General features: G+C 42.4%; 1 protein-coding gene and 1 long non-coding RNA gene across 4 annotated transcripts in view; one reads left to right on the top strand and one right to left on the bottom strand.

Annotated features, from left to right (window-relative positions):
- Positions 1-684: 684 nt before the first annotated feature.
- LOC147655337 (uncharacterized) lies at positions 685-15,099 on the bottom strand. Its single transcript, XR_015284195.1, has 2 exons — positions 14,088-15,099; positions 685-6,137 (listed from the first exon to the last, which is right to left on the bottom strand). It is a non-coding gene; the product is annotated as an uncharacterized LOC147655337 (long non-coding RNA).
- Positions 15,100-16,544: 1,445 nt separating this feature from the next.
- The window catches only part of CSMD3 (CUB and Sushi multiple domains 3), a 574,655-nt gene continuing 570,149 nt past the window's right edge, over positions 16,545-21,050 (top strand). For all 3 annotated transcript variants that reach the window (XM_086880080.1, XM_086880087.1, XM_086880091.1), the window contains exon 1: positions 16,545-16,793. In XM_086880080.1, coding sequence (XP_086736206.1) covers positions 16,616-16,793 — 178 coding nt within the window. In that variant the 5' untranslated portion in view covers positions 16,545-16,615. The remainder of the gene's footprint in view (positions 16,794-21,050) is intronic.

Consider the following 21,050-nt stretch of genomic DNA (forward strand, 5'->3'; position numbering starts at 1 on the left):
TACAGAGAAGATCCCACCCAGGAAACAAGATCAGAGACAGGCACACATACTTCCAGCAAGGACTTAAACTTTCCTGTACTGTCAACACTGGTTTTAGCACAAATCCAAAACACAGCCCCACATAAGCTACCATGAATAAAACTAACTCTATCCCAGCCAAAAATAGCACAATAGGGAATAATTGCTGGTTTATAATATCCCTTTGAAAATACGTTTAAATGCTATTTTTACATTGTACTCAAAGTGTTCAGAACACTATTTCTAATTAATTAGATTCCTACTAGCATTAACAATATTTATAGTAAGAACACTATATGAACACAAATTGTATTCGTACTTGCATTTCCTTCATCAATTTTTCAGTGTTTCATCAAGCCATAACAAATCATGCTGAAATTCTGTTTTCTGTGACAGTCTCTGAGGACAAAACTAGTGAGAAACACACCTATCATCAAGCCAGAGGCAGCAGGTAAAACACATTTTTGACCATTTTATTAGAGTTCTAGTTCTGTCTTTCTGTAGTTGTGGAAGGAAAAATGCACATTCACTGTCCCCTGTGGAGCTCAATATATAGAAAAAGATTCAGCAACACTTGCTCTTTTTTTGGCATATACTGTCTTTGTACTGGATAGATGTGTTAGGCAGGAGATTTTAAAAAAAAAAAAATCACACTCCACACCACAGTGAAACAAAACTTTTATAATTCAAAAATGTCTAGGGCAATAAGAAATTACAGTATGACATGAACTTTGTGACATCCAGTATTCTAGGGTTTAAGAAGTTGGGATACACAGGTTCAGAAGTCAACACAGCATGAAAGAAAGTTTCATCAACTTTGGCAGGCTTGGTGCCATGACCTGGGAAACCTGTTCCAGTGCCCAACCACCCTCTGGGTGACAAACATTTTTCTAATATCCAGCTTAATCTCCCAGACACCATGCCATTTCCTCAGGTAATATCACTGCTCTTCAGAGAGAAGAGATTGATGCTTGCTCCTTTTCTTCCCCTTGTGAGGAAGCTGCAGAATCCTCTGAGGTCTTGGTTACCTCCAGGCTGAACAGACCAAGTGACCTCAGCCACTTCTCATATGGCTTCCCCTCAAACCTCTTCACCATCTTTGTTGCTCTCCTTTGGAAGCTCTCTAACAGTTTAATATCTTTCTTCAATACCCAAAGCTGCCCCAGCACTTGAGATGTGGCTGCCCCAGAGCAGAGCAGAGCAGAGCAGGACAATCCCCTCCCTTGCCCAGCTGGCCATGCTGGGCTGATGCCCCCCAGGACAGGGTTGGCCCTCCTGGCTGCCAGGGCACTTCTGGCTCATGTTCAACTTGCCACTGAGCCCAGGTCCCTTTCCATGGTGCTTCTCTCCAGTCTCTCATTCCCCAGTCTGGCCACACATCCAGGGCTGCCTCAACCCAGGTGCAGAATCCAGGACTTTCCCTCAAACTTTACATGGTTGGTGATTACCCAGTTCTGTGATTTGTTGAGGTCTCTTTGCCTTTGAGGGAGGCAACAGCTCCTACTTTTGTATCATTGGCAAACTTAATTATGACAGAGTACAATTTATTTTGTCCTTTAAAATGTTTACTACAAAATACATTTTTCAAAGTTTTTTTTTGTTTAAAAACATGATTAAAAATATTATGAAAAAGACCAGCTAGTTAGAATCTACTTTCTTTGACTCTGCTGGAAGCATATTGATTTATGCTAGTTATCTAGCAAACTATCTTAACTAAATTAAACTAAACTAAATTAGTATGATACCATCTTAAATTAAGAATGTACCTTTGTATGCTTTGAAACCTTGCATCAAGTAGCAACCACCAGCTGAATATGGATCATCTAAGTTTTTATAATTTCAATATATGAATGCTACAGGACAAACACATGTTCCTATGTCAAAAGAAAGCTTATGAGTATCAACTCATATTGAAAACTCCATCAATTATGAAAGAAAATTAAAAACCCCAGAGTACTAGCACTTTATAAATTACTGAAGAATAACATTGTATAGAATAGTAATAGAATCCTTTATATATTATGCAACAGATAGGGTAGAAATTCTGCGATATCAAAGGTTCCAGCACAACTTACTAATCAATTTCTAATTTTCTGTATTAATTTTTCCCTGTAGATTTTTTTTCTGGCAATTGCTCACCAAAAAAAAGAAAAAAAACAAAACAAACTAATTTTCCTTTCATTTTTAGCTATGGTACCTCAAGCTGTGGTACACAAAACTGTGTGAAAATTTCAACTCTGTTTCAAGCCATCTGAATATCATAACTTCAGGAAAGTTGGCTGAAATCTGAGTCTGTGCCTATAATACATTTGAGTAGACACTACTCATATCTTGGAAATAATTGTTCCTGTGGCTTTTAGTTCTTAAGACATATGCTCAGGTAAATTATTCCACAGTAGCCATCTTATTAAAATCTACATTTAGGGATTGCAAGTTCTGGATAATTTGATTTTTTTATCACATATACATGTTTTTATTATTTTGCTGGTTTAGGAACTCTCCCTAATGAGCATCAGTCTCACACTTGAGGAAAAAAAGATGAGTAACTCTAAGGTCTACGAAGTTGGCTTCAGGCTTTTAAAGAAGAATACTTTTTTTTAAGTCCCTTGTGAAAGCCCTTTTCTTTTTTTCCCTCTTTTTCTTTAAACCATTTGAAGATAATTTAGTGTTGATGAAAAGATGCATTGTGATTTTAATAGAAAGTGGGTTTCTTCTATGCTCAGAGCAAGTATACAAAGACACTAAAAATAAAGTAAAATTTAAAGCAATTAATTTATCCAATGAACTCATTTAAAATGTCAGCGTTTAATGATTTAAATGATGCTCATTTAAAATTTCCCCTTTCTTCTTCTTTTTTTTTTTCCAAGTATGGAAGTAAAAAGATCCGTTGATAATTAGACTCCACAGGTCCTAGCATTTATGCATCTAACAACATCTACTTCAAATCCATGGAGGGGCTTATGATCCCCTTCAGTTTGACATTTCCTTTTAATTTCCTGCTAAACCAACCATCAGAATTGCTAGATTCACACCAGTAGAACTTCAGAAACGTACTGCTGATAATGTTTGCACCAATCCAAAACTAATTGAAAATGTATGCCTTCAGTTCTTCTGTCCCCTGCTAATCCAGAACAGTGAATTCTGCATTTTTCTTGCTGTGCTTTTCCTACTTTTCACTGAGCATCACAATCAGACACAAAAGGCTTTGAATGGATTCATTAAGGGGCTAAAAGCTGTTCCATATCCAAACTGGAAGGCAAGAAATCATTGTGGAAAGATACAACAGCATGAAATAATCATTTTTCAATCTACAAAGTGATACAGAGCCATTCCATGATTACTGTCTGCTGACCTACAGTTGAAACAGACAATAGATATACCCTACACTGCATCCCTAATATAACCTCTTCAATGCCGTCTCCATAATGATAGCGAAGTTAATTAATTCCTTTCTCAAAGGCAAAAAGGGGTCAAATCAAGAGAGGAAATAATTAACAAATCAAAACCCTTCACTGGAATTAAACCTCACCTTCAGTCTTTTCTAGAAAAAAATCTATATTAGCAGAAGACTTTGTATTCTTTGGTGACAACTGTAAAAACTTTTTCTGCTACTCAGATCCCTTATTTTCCTCACATAAATTTATTAAATTCTTTTCTTACCTTGTTTGTTGGTGTTCTCTCTATCCTATGCATCAGTGCTGCACACCACAGGAGTGGCAGCAAATGGAGAAGGGGCTGTAGGTCATAATGCCTACAGATATATGTCCCAGCAACTAGAGAGACCTGACTGCATTTACCTTTCCCCAGGGAATTTAACCCTGAATGTGTGTGTGTGTGTGTGTGTGTGCACATGTGTGGGTGTGTGGGTGTGATTTGATGTTTGAGTCCTTTTTTTGTGTGTGTGTGCGTGAGTACGTGTGTGTGTGTGTGTATGTGTGTGTGTATCTGTGTGTGTGATTTGATGTTTGAGTCCTTTTTTGTTTTTTGTGTGTATGTGTGTGTGATTTGATGTTTGACTCTTTTTGTTTTGTGTGTGTGTGTGTGATTTGATGCTTGAGTCCTTTTTGTTTTGTGTGTGTGTGTGTGATTTGATGTTTGAGTCCTTTTTGTGTGTGTGTGTGTATGTATGAGCATGTGCTCACACATGGACTCTCCAGGACACAGGCTCAGCCTCACTAGCTCCCAGGCTTGCAGACAGGAACAGCAGCAGCAGCAGCCACGGAAGCGGGATGGAGAGACCTCTGGGTTCCTAGGCTGCATCTGAGAGGGCTTCAGCAACTGCAAAGAAACCCTGGCCCTGGAATCCACAGATTTTTAACAACTCATAACTTGCTAAACATTTTCACTTTTACTACCTTTGAATTAGATATGCTAGTTTTGATTTGATTTGCTTTGAACAGCTTTTACGCGGATCCATTAAAAATACAAAACAAGATTATTTTCATCTGTTTGACTCATATCTTTTTCACAGGAACACAGCATCTGATGTAGAAGATCAGAGGTCCATTTAATCTAATTTTCAAACACTTTGTGCAGTGAGATGCTATGAAAGCTGTCATGTTCAATGGTTCTGTTAACAAACCCCTCATTTTAGAAATTATTAAATTATGGATCTAGGATTCTCTGAAGAGACTGGTAAGAATAGAAAAGTCAGCATTAAGAATGGGACAAGAGTGTCCTTCAGAGTAAGCCTGTATCCACAAGCTGAACAGCTGCTGTTTCAATGAATGCTACCAGAAAAAAAAAAAAAAAAAATCTGGGTCCTCAGTGACAGCATGGAGAAGAGGTGACAGCAGCACTGAAGAGTCTGGGTGAGAATTCAAGAGAGGGTACAGGCTGAGACCTGGGGAATGCAGAGGTGGAAACAGTATCTGCAGAAGATGAGTTGGCTGAAAGTCAAAACACATTGCTCCTTCTCCAATGGTCAGTGTTTCAAGGTTCAACTTTTAGGTCATTGCACTTGAACAAGTATGTGTCTATATATGTATGTGCACATATAAAATATGCATCCAAAATGTGAATCCATTTTTTAGTTAATTAAGAGAATGCTATATAGGGTTTAGAAGACTGACAAATCAGGCCAGTTTTAAGCTTTAAACTCAAACATTACTAAATTTATTCATTAACAACATATTTTGTGCTAATAATTAGCTTTTCTGTATTACCGATCACCACAGCATATACAAAACTGTCAGTAACATTAATATGCTACTCATTAATATGTATATCATTTATTATGAGTACACAACACTCAGGATTTCAGGATGACACTGTTGGCTATGGTTTTTGGTTCTCATATGCTGAGATTAAAATGATTAAGACCAAGAGACTTTGATGAGGGAATTTATAACTGGAGGGCATTAATTTTATTTCTTCTTTATATTTTCACTATGTGTAATGTTTCTAGCCTATTTGGTTCTCCCAAGGGGAAGCAGGCTCTCAACTGCTTCTAAAACTGTTTATATTGGGTTTTTTTTTCTCATCTTGTAAATTATGCTTCTTGGGTATTCCCCAAATCATCCTGTATGCAACAACATACATATTTGTGCCTTTGATGATCACAGTCCTCACATACTGTTATGCACAGTTCTGCCATCACAGAAGTAACCAACACATAATATCACTGCCTTATTTAGCACCCTTACACATTGAGTTCAAGGCAATACAGATTACAGCATTTACAGTTTCACATTGACATAGGCTTCTGCTTTGGCTACAAGGTATCTGGCACCAAGATAAATTATTGAAACCCTAAGCTCAAAGTCTTTGCTCCAGGCAAAACACACAAAGAGACCTGGGCATTCAATAATCAGATGCACAACAGCCAGTCCACTTACTAGGGACTTTCCAAAATTAGCAATATATAGAATGATGAAAAAATGCATCAAGAGTTTACACATCTGATTCTCATCCAAAGGGAAATTATTTTATTATGAGGATTATCAGCCTAGAATTCTCTCACGAACCTTGGTTCTTAAACAATTTCTTTAAGAAACACAGATGAGTCATTTATTCCAAAGGATGCCTGGAAGGAATTCTTCTTAGCAAAAATCTCAGGAGTAGACAGCTTGCCAGGATTTGGGAGTCAGACTGGATGCTCAGCATAGGAGACAGACTACCTAGAAAGTATGGACACTGATCAAAGGAGAAAAACATGCTTTGTCCCCTTGAAAAACACTCATGAATAACTATTAGATGATTAATTCACTTAAGAGAAAAGAAACATGTGTCTAGTCTTAGTAAGTATGACATAAAAATCTTACTAAACAGTCATTACAGAAAGTAAAATTTAGTTAGTTCCAACTTTTTCACTGTATTCAGAAATATTTTCTCATCACTTATATTTTTTTGTTCTATATTTACTCTATTTCCCCTAAGTTCTATATGCAATGATGTGGATCCCACATGAGTCAATGACACCTCACGTGAGTCAGTGGCACCTCCCAGTTTGGTATCATCAGCAAACTTACTAAGAGTGTATTCACTCCTGCACCTGGATCATTGATAAAAATATTGAACAGAACTAGATTTGAAGCCCGAGGGACACTTGGTAGAGCCAGATGTAGCCCCACTCACTGCAGCCTGTTCAGCCAGCTCTTCATTCATCTCGCCACGGAACTTGCTTATCCTAAAGGTGGACAAGTTGAAACAGATGTTGTGAGGGACAGTATCAAAAAGCCTCACCAAAACCCAGAAGAACTACTTCCACTGCTTTCCCTTAATCCACTATGTGGGTGACCTTAATCAGAAAGATACTAAATAAGGTAGGAGTTTCCCTTTTTAACCCAAGTTTTCTCTGCCTGATGATTGCATTGTTCTTTAAATGACTTTCAATACCATCCAGTATAATCTTCTCCATAATATTTCCAGGTTAGACATATGTCTGCAATTCCCTGGGTCTTCTTCCACATCCTTTTTGTAGACTGGAGTAATAGTCCACAAAAAGTAACAGCTTTCAGTCAGCAGAGACCTCACTAAACTTCCAAGACTGTTGGTAGATGATCAAGAGGAGTCCTTCCATAATATCCACTCCTTCAGTATCTGGGTTGAATCCCATCAGGCTCATGCACTTATGGACATTCAGCTGATACAGCTGCTCCCTTAAACCTTCAGTGTCCACCAGTGAAAGTCACTCTTTCTGTAGCTGTGGTCCTCCAACCCAGAGGACCAAGTAGCCCAAGGGCTAACCAGTAATATTAAAGACTGAGGCAAAAAGCCCCCAACATTGAATGTCCCCATCTTTTCTTCATCCTTATTTATCAGGTCAAAATCAAGTATCAGTCAAACATTTTCCTCAGACTTCTCTTGTTATTGGCATATTTCTAAACGTCTCTTTTGGTTTTGGACATAACACTGGGCAGTTTCAACTGTAACTGAGATTTGTCCTTTTTTCTCCTTCTGTCTGTGAACTACATCTCAGTAATCTCCCTGTGAGGTCTAACCTTATTTACAGAGATCATACCATTTCTTTTCCTCTTGATCTCCAAGAGAAATTCTCTATTCAGGCAAGTTGGTCTTCTACACCACCTGCTTGCTTTATTACAGTATCTATTAATGATACTGAAAAATTATAAAGCTCCTATGGTATATTTTGTAGTTTGCTATTTATTTTCCATCTGATTCTAGGCATACTCCAACATTTAAATGTGAATAAACCATTTTAATTGAGTAGTCTTTCAAATATTCAACATTATTTCCAACATATTTTCTTGAAATAACACTGAAATATTTACAATTAAATTTAACTTTCTCCATTTAATGATTGTAGAGCTACTAAAGATTCTTCTACAGTCACCTGAGTTAATTGTTAATTTTTCAATATATTCAATATTTAAGGATCTCATTGTTTTCTTTTCTTGTAGCCCTTCAATGCTTCTAGTGCAAATTTTTTTTCTCATTTAGTATAAGATATTTGTATACCATTTATTGGATCTCTAAAATGCTTCTGCCAGAGGCTATTGGGATTTCAGACAAAAAACTACTTGCTTATAAATGAAACAATTTTCTTAAAAAGATAAATAGACTGAGATGCATATAGTCATACATTCAGTAAGACAATCCTCTACAGTCTCATTTTTCTTTGTTTCTATAATAATGACAAACACATATATGGATAGACAATATGCCTGAAAAAACAAATGTAACTGATTACTCTTTTAGAACTGTAGCTAACACTTTAGTGGGAAACTGGAACTCCTAAAGTAGTAAAAATACATCAGTATAGAAAATAAAAAAATTAGTGCCTCTATATATTAATATTATATTGAAGTACTTTTTTAAAATAACTTTTATTTTTAAAAACTGAATTTGGAAGACTTAAAACAATAGTTAATTCATAATAATGGGTAATATAATATATTCTATATTTTTATGTAAAAACCAGTAATTACAGAATAGTTATAGAATCAAAACTAGTGCACATATTATGTCAAGAAATTTTGCTACTAATGAAACCAATAAATAGGTAAGAAGCAGCATATTCAAATGGATCAAACTACATAAATCACAGATACATAGACCTGAAAAGCGTGGCCCACCACCTGAAACACAGACTAGGGTACCAGCCAGCAAACTGTCAATAGGTTCCCTCTATCTTCTTCTCTCTCCATGTTTGCACATTTGTTCCTGCCCAAACCAGCTTGATGCCTTCATCTGCCCACCTTTGGTTCCTCCCCTAAACGTTCCATAGTAAATCTTCCACCATCCCAGCATGCTCTTTCCCTGTAACAGAACCCCAGGGGCTCATGTCTTCATGCTCCTCTGTGTGGGGGAAAGTGAGCTTTTCAGCACATCCCTTAACACAGGTCAGCTCAGATTTGCATTTCAAGCTGCACAAAAAAATTATAGCATGATGACATCGATACTCATTACATTTAGCTCATCATTCTCCAAGTGACACGATGCCCATATAGAGAATGAAGCAAGAGACAGCTGGCTGTGAAATGCTATTTAAAATCAGCACCGATATACTCTTTGCTGTAATACCACACTCAGCTAAAAAGGGGAAGGGATTCAAACATTATAAATCATTTTAGAATGGAGTACAGAGAGAAATAGATAGCAAAAGGGTCTAGCTATGTTCATGCATACCAAGTATCTAGCTGAAACAAAACAGCTTGATACTAGTCCAATATTCTTTCCCACACACTTTCTTTGACCTTCCCTTGGCTTCTGATCAATGTCTAACATTAAATAATATGAAGGAAAGTCTGAAATATTTCACTAAGCTACCTTGAACACTGCAACAAATTAATAATGCAGTTGTGAATTGAAACTAAATCTTATCTGTTTATCAGATATCCTTAAGTTCTGTTTTTGCCTGTCCCTTCTTCAAGATTATTAATTACTAACACTTTACTAACTAAACTATCTGTAACTTCATAATCTCAGCACATGACATCTAAAAGCCACCAGTATATGCTAGTTGTGTGTCCAGAAATATGTCTCTAAACCAGGTTACCAATTGTCTGTAATGTCAACAGTCTTTATATTCTTAAGTGCTTGTTAAAGAATATATGGCAGGTAGATAGCATGTCTGTCTTCTTTCTAGCTACAATTACTTATAAATGTTCTTAATGTAATCTTAGTCTGAAATTAGAGTCAGGATTACAAATAATTTGTGGACTTAGTTTACATACAGCTCTGTGCACAGAATTCTGTTTCAAGCCAAGAAGAATCCTTCATGAAGAGTAACAGAGAAATAGAGGCCTACCAGATTTGTTCTAGATCTGTTTCTCTTCTCTGGCATATGCCAGAATATTTATATCCATAACTTCCAAGTATTATCAAGAATAATGAATAATTTTATAACTACAGTGCTTATCTTCTCTGAAACTTCAAAAACCATACAAAGACATTGGAAACATTAAAAGAGATAATACAGGGGAAAAAAAAAAAAACCAAAAAAAAACCAGTAACAGAAATAATTAAAGAAAACCTCAGGTGTGAGAAAACTTTTTTGCATAAACAATTCTTTTCAGCCCACCTAACAGCTAACAAACGGAAGTTTACTGAGAAAATCTACACTCATCAGTGGAATGCATTTCAGATTTGATCAGGGAAGGATGATTGTACATACATTGCATTTCATGATTACCAAATTACAGTAAAAAACTGACATGTTTAATATACCTTAACTATATCTCAATCCAATGCAAACAGAAAAGTGGAATTTGGAAGGACAGTTTAACATGCTCCCACCAGCTTACCAACTTTATTACCTACACAATCCACTAAATAAACAAATTTTTTTCTACCCTTTTCTGGTTTCTTTTTCTCTACAGTATGTAGAGTACAGTTCTACTACAATGCAGTAGTACTATTATAACAGAAGGATAATATTTGATGCAATTCTGGATAACTCCCTTTTGCTTATTACATTAGTGACAAAGCATAGCAATTTTCTAGCACACTTTTTCCCCCACAATATTTACCTTTTCTTCTCTTTTGTTCTACTGACACTATGTGCAGTAATTTCCTATTATGGAAATTCCCTTTTTTATGTCCATGGTATACAGAACTCAAGGTGATAATCTGTCTCAAAGTATATATAAAATAATTTTATTTGGTGCAATGATAATATTAAATGTATTTTCTAAACTTTCACCATTCAAGCGTCCCTTGGAAAGCTTCCACTGCACAATGCTGTAGTGTATCACATTCACATGGGAGCTATCACATTTTTGTTACACTCTTTTACTTCATATCTCCACAAAAGCACTGCATTGGGCAGAATAAACATTTTTGGTCATGGAATGAAAGTCCTAAATTTCTGGAGCTAAGGAGTAATACAGCTAGTGTTCAAATAGGTATCTGAACAGGAGCCAGTCCATTAGTAAAGACAGGGGGATCAAGATATAAATTCTGCCAAAGCTAATTGCACTGTACATACTATGTAAAAAGTCATTCTGCCTGTGTAAAGAACTCAGCCACTTCTGCTTTTTACAAACCCTATAGGATTCCCAAATCATCAAACTCTGCTGACAAGAGATGGCAGAACATCACAGTAGTGACAGCTTTTGCTGTGAATGCCAGTTGTCTAAATCTCAACACAATTACACACCAACATCATTTTGACTGATCATGACTGATACAATAAATTTAGTCACTAAGATAAGAAAAATCCTGTAGCAGTAGAACAAAAATAATTCCTTGGTTCCCACTTGAGAAATAAGTGTTATATGGTACAACATCTAAATCAGGAAATGTTGCATAGAAGACAATTGCATTCTCTCTCTTGTCTCCAAACAGATTTCACATGTGGCCTCTAGCAGAATACAAGGAACATTTAACAGGGAGTTAACAAAATCATAGATAATTGTGATAGTGAAACTTGAACCCCATCTCCCTGTGCACAGTGAATCTGAAGGAAATATTCTTTATTTTTTAAGACAGGACTGTAGTGGGTACTCTTGAATATTGCTGCCATTTAGTTTTATTGAACAGAGGTATTTTACGTTAGGGGCAGCTTAGAACCTTACTTGTGAAAGCTTTAGTCAGGAGGAGGTCAGTAATATGGCATTTTCACCTCCAGCTGTTTCCATCACTACATTTGCTTTAATGCATCATTTCATTGTTTGGGTTGTATTATACCTAATCTTCATACTATGACTGTATCCTGTACTGTGAATATGAAGCAGTAACAGCAGCACATGGTAGTATCCCAATATTTGTGGAATGATCTCCATGCACTTTTTTTCTATTGAAAAATCATTATTTGTTTCATTCAGTAAAATTATTCTAGTCTGAATGAAGTGGGGGTGGCACAATTGTGGACCTCCCCTTTCCGACCTACCCTGAAGAACTCCAACACATGTTCAAAAGCATAAGTGAGGAAATGGAAGTTTACAGCATATTTGTAATATTCTCCTACTGTTTTCAAGAATGTTAGGTCTCACTGATAAACATGCAGTCCAGGTTCTAGGTCAGAGTTCAGACCAACAATCATACCAATGTTTATAATCACATTAATTAAGTTATGGGACTACATTATGGGAATACAGAATATTCTGCATTCAGTCAGGATTTTCAAAAGGATTATATGATATGAGTGAATCAGTTTTGTATCCCAAGTCAAATACTCATTTTTAAATATCACTGCCTATATGCTTTACACATGCCTACACATGCTCTCTGTGCTTGCAAGCATTGTGCACTGTATTATTCACAGCATTATTTGTCACAGAAGACCCCACTGCATTTTTTAAAGCAAAGCAATCAGTCTATCCAGAATTAGAGTGAAGTTACCTGGAAGCAAAATGTAGGAGCTATTTAACAAAATACAGCTACCTTACACAAAAGTATATGACAGTGAATGAAGAATAACAAATGCAGCTGAAAATGTAGGAGGAATTCGTAATGTAATTATCAACCTTAAATTTGATCTGCCTTGGCAAAGTGAGCAGGGAACTGTGAACAGAGAAAATGTGAATACCAATAGTAACACATTATTCTGTAGAACTTTTTGGCGTATTTATTTCCTGGAGATTCAGAGGCAAGAGTGCCTGCTTACAGATAGTGTAACTAAGGCATCACAGCCTGTCAGGTCTGTGATACAAATTTTCCACTAGCAGTGCTGATATTCATGTGCCTGACAGGTCAGACAGTTAAGTATCTGCCCATTTCTGATTTCAGCACATTTTAAAATTCTTGGGAGTATTTAATCATAGTGATTGACTTAATGGTCCTTGCCAAGTCACTTTCATCCTTGACTGATACCCAAATGATCAATAAGCTTGACCATGCCAAAAGTGAGAAAGGAGAGAAAATAAAGAGAAAAAACAAAGAGGGTGAGAAAGAAAATGAATGAGGAAGAAAAAAAAATAAAACACGAAGGGAGGAAGAAAAGCAGAGTAAAAGAGTACAAGAAGGAAAGAGAGAAAGAAGGGAAGAAAAGAAGAAGAAATGGAGCAGAGAAAGGAGAGAATGAGAGGACAGAGAGAAGGAAGGAAGACAGGAAGGAAAACTAAGATGGAGGAGGAGGACACATTATGAGTATGAAACATACAGCATAATCTGCAACTTGAACCAGAATCACACAAAAGATTATGGGACACTAGTATTGAACAACAATCAACCAATCACAAGAAAATTGCAACATCACAGTGTTGGAGGGTTGGGGTGGGGTGAACTATAAAGAAATTCCAGTCCATCTCTACAATTAATACTGCCAAATGTGGCTAACATTTACCTTAGTAGCTGAAGTGCTATTTTTTAAAATGCATCTAAATCACTTGGAAACCTGAGGGTCATTGAAAATTAGTAGGAATTACACCACAAAAAATCTTTGGTCCCTTTTTTAACTATAACCATTTCTTTGTTCATGTTTAACATCTAATGCACCAAAAATTCATTTTCAGGAGTAATACAGATAACTTACAGCATAAATCTTGCTGGATGTCAAACAAAAGTGACTTCTAATGACATTAAAGACCTCTAAATAAGTTAGGTATTGAAGTACTGAGCAATGGAATGCATTAATTAGAAATAACAAGTCTATATCTTCAGTATCTATTTATTATCCTCTACAACTGATAAAGTATTTACACCAAGGGATTTTGAATTTCAGAACCAGAAAGTGTTCTCGGGGAAATAAAGGCAGAATTTTCTTCCAAGGATACACACCCCAAAATATGAATACCTGAGATGTGGCCATCTATGCTGTTCTGAAAGCACAGGACTGTAGTTTTGAATTTCTCTTGAAAAAATGGATTCCAGTTACATGCATAAATATAAATACATATATATAGTAAAGAGATAGATTCCATAATTAATAAATACAGTTGACAGGTTTAGAACAGAGTGATTTTCACCTATCCCACTTTAACTAAAACAAAGACCACTTGTTTTAAAAACTTTGACATTTTTTAAATGAAATTTTGTCATAACACTGATGCTGACATGGCAGCGCCCTTAACACCAAGGCTCACATCACTGTGTGATCACATTCTTGTGCCACTGCAGAGAAAGCAAACAAGCCTACCAAGTTTCAATTACAGCAGTCACACTTCAAGACTTATGTGTCTGCAAGAGAAGGCTGTGGATGGTACACCAGGCTGTGAAATACATACCTTTGCTTCTCCCCAGTCAACAAACATGTATGGATCCAATGGGGCTGGTAAGTGTCAGCACTTGTAGCTGAAGGTATTCTCTCCTCATGCATTAGAGCTATAGAGTTCAGCCAGCCATAGGCAGAGGCACGCTGAATTGCTGCTGGCCTCACTGAAAGAGGGTTTGGTTTTAAGTACAGGTGGAAGAAAGGCACATACTGCTCACCCTGACACCCACATGGGAGCAGAATCACAGCCGTGCAAACCTCCTCTCTTAAACTGGGCTTTGGAACTAAAGGGTGAATCATTACCTTTCCAGATTTCTTCATTACTGTTATCTGTGGTGTAGTGGTACTATTACATGTATCATGTATGTATAAAAATATGTGGTCATACAAATTCATGCATGCACCCACACCTATATAGAAAGCTTCAGTCCACATTCAAAGTTCCTAACCAGGATACATCTTTCCACAAATGTACTCCATGCATCTAAGACACACCCCCACAGACTTGAACACAGGAAAATGCAAACCCCTCTGTGGACACACCTGCGAAGACCCATGCTTTGTGACTGGCTGCCAGAATTTCCCAGCTCACACACCCATGTCCATCGGTACTTCAGATAATGCTTTTACACACTCGATGCATTTACACAAATGCACATGTGCACACGTGCACCATGTGCACATCCATGCAAAAACTTAAGCACACAAACCTGTATGAAGGAACAGTTGTGTGAACAAACCCCTGTGCACACACAGGCAAGACAAAAGCACACAGAGGCACACACGCTGACGTGTAAGAACACATTCACACGAATACACGTGCACAAAACACACATACACAGATGCAGCGGAAAGAATCCACGCACACTCACACAAACGCAGAAGCGTGCACAGGCGTGGGCACACACCCGCACTGAACCACACAAGCACTTGCACAGGCGGGCACACGCACAATCCCACAGCACACGAGAAGCTCACACAAGCACACAGACACTCCCACGTACAAACAAGCGCACACCCGCGGGCACACGCGCACCCAAACACACACTCCGCCCCCCGGAGCAGCCGCCCACGCGCGCACTGCGGGGCCCGACACACGCGCGCCCCTTACGCGCAGAAATGCACCCGCAGCATCTCCGCACACCCGGGACAACACCCCCGCCCACCCGGGACAACACCCCCGCACACCCGGGACAACAGCCCCGCACACCCGGGACAACGCCCCCGCACACCCGGGACAACACCCCCGCACACCCGGGACAACAGCCCCACACACCCGGGACAACACCCCTGCACACCCGGGACAACACCCCCGCACACCCGGGACAACGCCCCCGCCCACCCGGGACAACGCCCCCGCCCACCCGGGACAACGCCCCCGCACACCCGGGACAACACCCCCGCCCACCCGGGACAACACCCCCGCACACCCGGGACATCGCCCCCGCAGCCTCCCCCGGGCGCACCTCCGCCCGCCTCCGCGCCGCAGGCGGTGCCCGCCCGCGCCCTCCACAAGCTCCCCGCAGCGGCGGGAGCCGCGCCCCGCGCAGTTTGCGCGGAGGTTGGGCGGGCAGAAGGGGCAGCCCAGGCGCGGGTTCGAGCCCCGCAAGCCGGGGCAGCGCCGGTCCCGCCGCGCCCCCGCTCCCCCGCCCCCGCGCAGCGCCGCGGCCGCTCGGCCGGTAGGTGGCGCCAGCGCTCTTCCTGGCGGAGCCGCGGCCGCGCCGCCCCCGCTGCTCCCGGCCCGGCCCGGCCCGGCCCGGCCCGGCCCGGCCCGGCCCGGCCCGCTGGGAGCCACAGCCCGCCGGGCCCCGGCCCGGCCCCGCCCGCCGCGGCCAGGAGCCCCCTCGGCTGCGCGCACAGGGAGCGGGGCCGTGCCCGCCGCTCCCCCCCCGCGGCGCCCGGCCTGTAATTAATGTCCCCGCGCGGAGCAGTCAGGCTGCGCATCCCCGGTGTGTGCCCGAAGGCGCGGCAGAGCCGGGCTGTGCGAGCCGGCGTGGCGGTGGCAGCCCCGGGCACCGCACGTGCGAGGTTAATAACGGGGCTGTGATCGCTGCCGCCAGCCGCGGCCGGATGGGCGAGCCCCGCCGCGCCGGCCGCCCCGGGCTCCTGCGGGCGGCGGGGGGACCCCGGCACTCCGTTATCTCCCGAGCCGTTCTCCCAGGCAGAACTGATCCTCTTGAGGGAGCGAGGGGGTGGGGGGAGAGTGTGGATTGCAAACAGTGTTTGGAGTTTATTGGAGAGAGCGTCTGAGCGTAGAGGTGCTCTCCCGTGGCTCCCGGTGGATGCTGCGAGGAGGAAGGATTGTGGTGGGTTTCGGCTGTGCAGGGAGTTGGGGTAGCGGGGGGGTGGGGGGGAGGAAAAGACACGATCGAGAGTAGCTGAGACTTTGTGCCCCCGTTGGAGAGATGGTTGAGTCCTCGTCAAGGTTGCTGTGGTATCCCAGAAACACCATTCACTCCGAGCTGTGACCGCGCACCATCAACAGCAACAACTCCGCTGCGCCTGGCCGAGGAATAGGAATTAGGAGCTCTCAAGAATAATATGAAAGGGATCTGCAGAGGGGAAATCCGTGCAAAGGAATCGAAATTAGCAGACTTTTGGGAAAGGGGATGTACTAAATGTGGCCGGCTGGACTTCATCCTGATGAAGAAAATGGAGATTAAAAGTGGATTTACATTTTGGAACCTCGTCTTTTTATTGATGGTTTCGTGTGTGAAAGGTAGGGTAGTATTTGAGTGGTATATTTTTAGGGGTCCATTTGCTTTCTGTCAGGGCGTTGCAAGCTCTCGCCTTGTACCAAGGTGTGTTTCAAAATATATTTATCTCTTATTTTAGATTTTTGCCCTTGGTACTTTGCAATGGAAATATATAAATGATCGGCAAAGCGGGGAGGAAAGAAGGAGTTGATTCAGAGCTCTCTTTGGAGATAGGAAATGTATTTGCTTGCCAGAGCTGGCGTTCAATGCAGTGACTGAGCTGGGGCTCAATAAATATTCTTGCAGTATGCTCAAACGGAGACGTGAGTTGGTTCGTATAGCCTCTAACTAGTGTATATTCAAACAAATCCCACCGGTTCACTTTTTTAAGGTGACGATGATGTTAGTGTGGGGTGGGGGGGGGGGATTACCTACAATTCTGGTTTTCGGTCGAGCAGCGGGATCTTTGCGGGAATGCCTGTATCGATGCACTTATTAGTTTAACCCGTTGCGTGGGGAAAGTTCCGGAGGAGCCCGGCGTACGCGGAGCCGTCTCACAGCCCGGAATGCGCTTCACGCTCAGCTGTCTGTACGCGTTCAGGGCTCCCAGGCTGTCGGAAAGGTGCGTTGGTAATTCAGCCTTGAAAGCATGGTCTGTCGCTGGGTGCAAAGATCGACACCTTTTCCCTCCCTTGGTCCCTTTTCTCTGATGTATATGAGGGAGTTTGGGTGATGGTTTTTGTGTCTCTCTTTTCTTTTTTTCTTTTTCTTTTTTTTTTTTTTTTTTTTTTTTTTTTCTCCATAGCAGGGGCTATTTTGCTTTCTTCTTGCTTCTGTGTTCATGAAAGGAGAGCAGAAAGGAAATGTCTAGTTAGCGGCATAAATATCTCCACTAAGTCTGTGCTTGCAGACAGTTAAGGGAAATGCTACATACAGAGAAAAGAAGAAATATGTGGCTTGAATAATGTGCACCTGCAGAATTACACAGGCATCGCTAAACAGTGAAGTGCCGATCCCATCACGCGTGCCTTCAGTAAAAGGATCTATTCTGCTACTCCCCACAGTCGGCTGCTTACCCGAAATAATCTCCCCTTGTTTGTGGCCAGTGATTAATATCCGATTAATCACCCTTTTTATCCTTATCCTCATCCCTCCTCCCCGCCACACTCATACACTCTCAGAATATTTAGCAGACATTATCGATCCTCTCCGAGTTTTTAGACTTGGTTATCGCCTACAGAGGTTGCCTGCACGGGTGGGAAGGAGGTGTCTTGTGGGGGTGGTATTCAAAGGCGTGCCTTCCTGAGCTGGCGCTGCCTTGGATGAAACAGTTTATTGTACAGCTTTGCAGCTGCTTTTCCCCCCATTTGCATCGCGTTGAAAAAGACAATTCGCGTTTCACGGGGAGGGTCTGGAGGGCTTTTACCTCATCCCGCGTTATCCTGACGCGGGGTATCCGAGGGGAAGGGGCTTGCCTGCGACGTTTAAGCACATTGTTATTAAAGGCAGCCTTTTTTCTGTTTGCATCTAGTGAAGGGAGCCGCTCCCGGCGCTCTGCCCCGGTCTGGATACGATTTGCTATCAGCACCGACCCGGGCCTTTGGGAGCCTTTCTTTTCCCTGGTTCCTTCTGCCATTAGCGCGCTCTCGGTGCGGGATGGCAGGGCTCGCCAGCCCGGGCTGGATGCGGGCCAGGCGCGCCGTGCGCTGCGCGGGGCCCGCGGGCGCGGTGCGGGGGCGAGCGGGGGCGAGCGGGGGCGAGCGGCGGCGAGCGGCGGCGAGCGGGGGCGAGCGGCGGCGAGCGGCGGCGAGCGGCGGCGAGCGGCGGCGAGCGGGGGCTCCGGCGCGGCTCCGAGGCAGCTGCTTGGCGAGCGAGAGTCGCGGGGCGGCAGCATCCGACCGAGGGACGCAGCCGAGCGGCTTCCCCAGCACCTGTTGAGAGCCGCCGCTTGCCCTTGGGGGTGGGGTAAGGAAAAAACGATGGGCACAGTGGGAAAAAGCTGGGATGAAGCACCAGAAAAGCCCAAGAAACAAGGAGAAAATGGGCTTTTCAAGACTGGCTGTTTCTCCTTCTTCCCACTTCCAGGGCCTAAGCTTCCCCCCGTGCCGACCCTGGCAGTTCCCGCAGGCTTCCTTTGGACTGGGGCGGTTCTCCCAGAAACTGCCGACCCAGGGGGTGAGATTTTACATTCTGGACGCGGGTTCCTTTAGGCAGCCGAGCTTCACAGAGCTGGCTTACACTCACTGCAGCACTGCATCTATTCTGGGCATTTATATTAATTCTCTCTCCACTCCCGTGAATGAAAGCATTTTACTTCGATTTGCATTCCCATTGTGTCAACACAGCTCCTGCCCCAGAAAGCAGAGGCAAACGATGAATGAATACCTGCCCACGTAAAACATTCCAGATGTTGGGAGCAAGACGACTCCTCAGAACCTACATCTGCTCTACCATTGCCTGGCAAAGACTTTTTACCACACCCCATCTCTGCAAGCTCTAGCCCATATCCTTCCTTGTTTAAACACTTCTACTGAACAGTTCAGCACCACATCATAATATCCAAACTGTTGCTGTCATTCCTGTCATCCAGACCACTTCCACAGCTTTGCTTGATACCTGCCTCTCAGTCTTTTCCTATTTTTGTCATTGTCCTGTCACCATTTCCCCAGTCTTGATCCACAGCTCTCCCATCATTACAGGTGTCAAACTATCCCAGGATGCTTAAGGAGCCATGTTCATATCTGAATAATTAGGCTTTCTTTGGATATATTAATATAAACAGAACAAATCCTTCATGTTTATTTATAAATTCATGCCTCTTTGGAACTTTCAACAGTACTTGAAAGGGGTTAGAGAAGGGAGAAGAAAGCAGGAGAAGGTGGAAAAAAGGAAATTGCCAGAACTGCTGGGGAAGGGGTGATATGAAGAGCAAAGTAAAGAGGAATTGTTCCTTTTTCAATGAAAATCTTGCTTACACGAGATCCCATTTTGCCATGGAACCATCTCCACCAAAATCTTCATTCAATAAGCATGGAGTAAAAAAGCAAAGAAATGACACCACTGAAAACTGAAAGGCACAAAAGGCATTAAAATAAACAAACACATCCATGATCCAGCCTTTAGGAAAGGCCAAGCAGAGTGATTCCTGCTCATCTACAGGGGATGATGAATCCTGTGCTCTTCCCTTTAGATGAACGAGACACCCAGGAAATCTCCCTCCTCTCACACCAGGGGAGAAACGAAAAGTACCATTGAGGCAAGGAAGATACAAACCAAGTTTGGGGGAGTAAGGAATGGAAAACTCCACTGTCTAACTCCCTTATAGAAAGGGAGAAGGAGGGCATAAAAGAGGAAAAAAAAATTAGGAAGCATCAGTGAGCTTTGTCTTCTGGGATTTAGGAGAGAAATCACAGATACTTGCATGCCTTCGGTTTGGCACCACCCTCCACCAAAAAACAAACAAACAAACAAACAAACAAGCTTTCGATCTGTTAGTGGAGACAAATCAGAGAGGAAATCAAGCAAAATTACCAGATTCTACAATACTCCTCCATCTCTTCTACTTGGCTGTCCCTCCGAGAGTGAGAGAGCACCAAGGTCGACTTTTGTCTGCCTGGCTAAAATGAAGCTTTGCCGCTGCTGTTCCTCTGTTCACCTCTTGCAGTTGTGACAAGCGGAACAAGGGCAGCTTTCAAAATGAAAGGGAGATGAAGCCCTGAGATTTTAAACGGCTCATTGACAGGAGAAGTGATGAGAAAATGAAAAGCATTTCCATTTCCAGTGATAGGTACCTGGCATGTGGGAGTATTTAGAAGGGACAAAGCGTGCCCTGCTTCTTTTAGCCACCTCTGCAATCTCCCTTTTCCCTCATTCCAACCGCAATCCCAGTCCCTTCATACTCTGCCAGCCCCTCCCCACCGCTTCCTTCGCAGTCCCTGATTTATGGCGTTGCTGACGATGGGTATGGGATTACTGGTGGGTGCTTTCCACCCACTGGTGGGTGCTTCCAGCGAGGCGCTGGCTCTGTCCCCGAAGCGGGAATGGCCGGGAGAGTGACAGCAGGTTCAGGTTTCCTCACATCCAGATGGTCGATGCTGCATCTTTGTGTGCATATGTGTGCGTGTTAGTTCGTGTGTCTGTGTGTGTGTACTCATCCAGGGGGCAGGGACACACTGACTGGAGCAAGGACAGCGTCGTCCTTCCTTTCCAACTCCTCCCCACCCTCTCACTCCTCTCGGGTGCCTCTGCCGTGAGCCCCCGCAGGTGGCACAGGGCTGGCT

Source organism: Cyanistes caeruleus, chromosome 1 (assembly GCF_971803275.1).
Source record: "Cyanistes caeruleus chromosome 1, bCyaCae1.hap1.1, whole genome shotgun sequence".
Taxonomy (NCBI): Eukaryota; Metazoa; Chordata; class Aves; order Passeriformes; family Paridae; genus Cyanistes; species Cyanistes caeruleus.